A 4,803-nucleotide genomic window follows, 5' to 3' on the forward strand; every position below is an offset into this window, starting at 1 on the left:
AATGATATATATAGTGTTCTGAAGAACGCCTTATTAGCCGATGCAATTAAAAGTCCTTTCTTTCAATAGCGTTCATTGTCCGCTATTGTTAACATATTCCATAGCGAGCAAAGCATGCTATAAAAAGTTAAACATAGCGTTTAGATGGGCGCTGTACTAGCCCCTACTGTTATAGATATTGGACCTTCCATAGCGTTCAAGGACTGCTATAAATAAGAGACCTTTCACAACATTCAAAAATTGCTTAGAATAAGTAACTACACTAATAAAATTTGGATATTCCATAGTGTTTATGCTCGCTATAACCTGTCAACTTCATATATACAATTGTAAGCATTCATCGCATCCTATGCAAAGCTCTGAAAAGAACAAAAACCAATCGTCGAGTTCAATTAATTGCCATAAAGAAGCTCCCATATATTCATACATTGTTCCATAAAAAACCATGCAGTAGGAGACTTCATCTAACATCACTTAAGTCTAAATATAAGTAGTTAGCTAGCTATAGCCTTCATCTTGCTAACAACATTTGCAAGGAGGAAAGTTGCCTAGCTATATGTCTTCATACAAAAAAGGAGCATTAAGGCTCTACAAAAAAAGGGAGATATCAATGCAAAAACTTCAATTGAGATCCAACGTCCAACAATAGCAAGATCATAATCTCCATCTCGAGCAAAAAGTGATGAATTATCGATCTTCTCTTTCAACCAATCAACCTACATACAATACAAGAAAGAGACTTAGAAGATAACACTTAAAATTACTTCCCGGGTTCTAATTCAATCAAGAAACTAGAGACACTAAATGAACTGAAGACATGTACTTCACAGTTTTAGCAAATTGAAGCAACAAAGTCTCTCTATTTCCAGCAATGCCATATTCCAGCAGTTTATCTATAAACAACACATATTTTTCTGCCCTCCAACAAATCACCAACATATATATGGTTTACATGCAACTAGACTAGAAAAAATTAAAGCTTTTACATCATTCTAGCAGTTAAATAGCCCCAAGTTGCTACCAGCTAAAGAATGACACCAAATGAGACTGAAAGTAACATGTAGCAAAGACCAAAAAATGAACTTCATGAACACATTTTTTTAGGAAAACCATGCCCAAAATGGAGCAAAGTAGACTGAAAAAGTAACTCCTAGTCTCCTACACATATCAGATGGAGGCATAATTGGAACCAAAAACTTCGGTTTAAATAATAATCATCCAATTTATTTCAGATCATACCAATGCCACTGTCAATAGTACTTGAAGTGATGTTGGGACATAGATCAAGGAGTAGTTTTGATAGAATTTTCAGGAACACATTTCAAATAATACCAATGCCACCGTCACTGATTGTTGACCTGAAACGCAATGTGGTATTGGAATCACAACCTTGAAGAGAAACCTGAGCAACAAGCAATATTCCTAACAAAATCAGCCTTTTTCCTAAGTCCTGCATAGGCTGTATATGTTGCCCACCTTCCATTTATGGATGTGTCACTATTTCATATAGTGCTCAAGTCTTGAAGATGCTATAAAATACTGGAACCTCACAGACTTAACAATACCAGCCAGGATTTTGATTTCCATTTTTTTTTCCTCTAGGCTTGAATGTAATTGGAACTCAAATGAGACTTAGATCTAACAGGTTAAAGCAATTTGCAGCAACAGATGCATCAGAACAATGGATGGGATTAGTTAATCTAGTGCACTACATGATAGGAGTGCATGCATATCAAAAGCAAAACCATAAACACACCATGAAGGGCATAATAGAACTAACCATCTTAGAAAGACTGTGAAGGTCCGAAAGCCAAAGTGTAGAAATACTTGATGAACAAAGATTGAAAACCCCAAGGTTAGAACAACCTTCCATCTTAAGGCTATTAAAAGATCTTTTCCCAGCTATAAAATGACAAAGTTCATCCATGCATTAAGCTCGTTAGGCTAATCCAATTTATTTTGAGATAATTCAAAATGTGTCGAAACCACCTCGGTTAATCACTTACCAAAACTTTTGAAGCCAGCACCTTAGAAGGGCCCTCTCTTTGCAAGTGTGTTCAGAGCTATCTCTATAGCAGCATGTTCTGCCAGCCTCAATGTAGAGCAGAATGTAGGGCTCTCAAATGTTTAATGTACTGACATGCATCGAAAAGCAAACTAGACAACCCCAAGGAGAGAGCAAACATGCATCATGAACATAAAAGAGAAAATAAACTAAAGCAACACCAAAGGAGAAAACATATGACTTGACTCATGTCACCAAGACAACAATCACGATATACACCATGATGCCATCAATCCAGTTAGGATGCAAAGGTAAGTGAACCTTAGCTGAATTGAAAAGAAATAAACTAGAAAGATGGACTTTGTACCTCGGCCAACCTCCAAACTAATGTCGGGTAGTGATGTATCTTACCATGCACGTTGTACCTATACAAGTAGAAAAGAATATGATTAACTCACAACTTACAAGAGAGATGCATATGAATTTGCATAAATGAAGAGATAGATTTTTAACAAAGACAAGGTTTAGATATTTCATTTGTACTCATGCATACTCTCTTTTTGCAGATCATTGGGTCAGTTAACCAAAAGAAGGTTAAGATAGTTGTTTCCCAACAATTGTCTCTTTTGTCGAGTTTTACTGCAGTTAAGTGTATCCAAGCAAACCAAAGTCAAAAAGGGAAGTAAAGACTACATATATTCAAAGGGCTGAACATTAAAAATGAAACATGTAGATAATGATACCTTAGCATGAGAAGATTGCCCCTAATATGTTCATAATTGACTTTCAAAAATTGCTCCCATTGAAGGTTTAGCACCGGCCACTGCTCATTTTTCCCAAAGACCAAATATAGATTAATTTTTTGAGATTGAGCAATTCAGGGTTTAGCAAATGTATTTGTAGATATATTCATACCTAGTGGAGAGAGGTGTCGGCACCAATCAGTGGAACACACACACACTGAATAGTAAAACATGGTCTAAAGTGATGTACCGGTAAATAACATCTCCTAAACAAGCTCTCCCATTCTAGATAATAATCGGGAGGGAAACAAAAAAGCCAATGTTAGATCTCAATTGCCTAGTGGTACATTGAATAGTAAAACGTAAACAAGTTTAAGTGCCAAACAATGATAAGTGCATGGCTTAAAAAAAACTTCAACTGAGTGGGAAAAAAATGTGTTGTTCTTTATTGCTTTCTTAGCATCTGAAAGGAAGTTAGGGATTCTTTGGCGATATTCCTTGGTACTAGTGTTCGGTTGGAATTACAAACCTTTGGAAGAGCTTCCAAGTATGATTCAAGAACTTCCATTTCAGCTAAAGCTATGTTATTGATGGACATGGCAGCTTTTAGTATTTGAGTTGCCCACTCGCGATTGTGATTCAACTACTTTCGTGTATCTTCAAGTAGATTGTCGGGCAGGACCAAGGCACAGGCAGCCACCATTTCTCCTCCTACGTACCACTGAGTAGACTTGTGAAAATAGGCTAAACCATTGGTGGTTTCTGAGGCTATAACCCCTTGATCAACATACAAAAACTCCGTATTGCTAAAGAATATCTCCTATTATAGGCAAACAATAGCTATTAGCTTCGAAATGGCTTTTTGGACCAGAATATTTAAGAAAGCAAGGTCGAATCTTACAAGGAGCATATTATCTAGTTTACAGAGAGCTGGAAGGCTGATGAAAATGTCTGACCGTGGTCTACATGGCATAACCTGATCAACAAATGCAAAACTAGTCACGAAGAACATGTAACAACTATGTTTGCAAGTCATAACCTGAGCAACTAATGCCAAACCAGTCAGAAAAAACATGTAACAATTATGTTATCACCCAAAAATCCCCTCCTAGTCCTGGTTTCCCAATTGGGTTTAGCACATATGTGGTTCATTGATCATCCTAGAGATGTTGTAACTAAATGTCAAAATTTGGCGTGATATATTTTCTCATCAAACGCGGCCTTAATAACATTAGCACAGTATTGAGATAGAGTAAAGGCCAACTTTGGGTATAACATTTCAATAAACTTGTCAAATGCAAACTGATGTGAAGTAAATTTAGAAGAGTGACCAATATCTAATTGGGTTTAGTCTTGCTGAACCACAAGGCTTATGTAAAACAGGAATACAAATTGTACAAATGAGTAACTATCTAAAAAACCAGGCTCACTACATATTGCGTATACACAAATAATTCAATTACCTCAAGCTTAATTCTGTCTAGAAATGTTTGCCAAGCAGGTATTTACTGAACGATGTGATCGCTAACACAAAGAAGCCATTCTCTCTCTTTTTGCCAAATCGATTTCTTTTCCAAAGGCAATGGTTCCAATCTCCAAAGTTTACAAAACCAGTAGCTACAATTAAGTTGAAATCTGGGATTAACCATGTGCAAAGCAACTTCGCCACACACACACACACACACACACACAAATCAAGGGTTAGGAAGTCTGAACTTACTCGAATAGATATTGATCTTATCGATCCTGAATCATTGCACCATGAGACGATGGTAGTCAGTGATGACAGAGGTGACTGGAGATGGGTTATCTAGGGTCATACAAGCGAGATCTTAAGAGAGAGAGAAAGAGAGAGAGAGAGAGAGAGAGAGAGAGAGAGAGAGAGAGAGAGAGAGAGACCTGGAACTAATCAGCGCACCTGGGCTTGAAGATCTCCTCACCCGATTTGGCTATTGTATACTTCAACGAACGCTATAGTATTTTAGGGGCGAGATTTTCCTCCGCTTCTCATCACCGAACGCTGTAATTGATTCCTTTTAATAGTATTCCTAAAAA

General features: G+C 37.1%; 1 protein-coding gene across 4 annotated transcripts; it reads right to left on the minus strand.

Moving 5' to 3' along the window:
• Positions 1-382: 382 nt before the first annotated feature.
• On the minus strand, positions 383-4,582 carry LOC131333056 (uncharacterized). 4 transcript variants are annotated; one of them, XM_058367376.1, is made up of 6 exons: positions 4,469-4,582; positions 4,212-4,341; positions 3,278-3,724; positions 2,999-3,033; positions 2,373-2,430; positions 383-716 (listed from the first exon to the last, which is right to left on the minus strand). In XM_058367376.1, exons 3-6 carry the CDS (start codon positions 3,344-3,346, stop codon positions 549-551), a joined length of 330 nt encoding a protein of 109 aa, XP_058223359.1. In that variant the 5' UTR covers positions 3,347-3,724; positions 4,212-4,341; positions 4,469-4,582; the 3' UTR covers positions 383-548. The 4 variants fall into 4 exon arrangements, 1 of the variants encoding a protein (XP_058223359.1); XR_009201691.1 differs by lacking the exon at positions 4,469-4,582 and adding an exon at positions 1,240-1,358 and having other exon boundaries at positions 2,749-3,033; positions 3,278-4,446; XR_009201692.1 differs by lacking the exons at positions 2,999-3,033; positions 4,469-4,582 and adding an exon at positions 1,240-1,358 and having other exon boundaries at positions 3,278-4,446.
• Between the last annotated feature and the right edge of the window lie 221 nt (positions 4,583-4,803).

Source organism: Rhododendron vialii, chromosome 7a, assembly GCF_030253575.1.
Source record: "Rhododendron vialii isolate Sample 1 chromosome 7a, ASM3025357v1".
Lineage (NCBI taxonomy): Eukaryota > Viridiplantae > Streptophyta > Magnoliopsida > Ericales > Ericaceae > Rhododendron > Rhododendron vialii.

Bases quoted from the DNA above. Each gene is read 5' to 3' on its own strand.
- LOC131333056 (XM_058367376.1), bottom strand. From the start codon at position 3,346: ATGTCCATCAATAACATAGCTTTAGCTGAAATGGAAGTTCTTGAATCA. The intron at 3,034-3,277 runs GTTTGTAATTCC...ATTATTATCTAG, and splicing joins ACTTGGAAGCTCTTCCAAAG to AATGGGAGAGCTTGTTTAGG. The intron at 2,431-2,998 runs GTACATCACTTT...CTACTTGTATAG, and splicing joins TTAGGAGATGTTATTTACCG to GTACAACGTGCATGGTAAGA.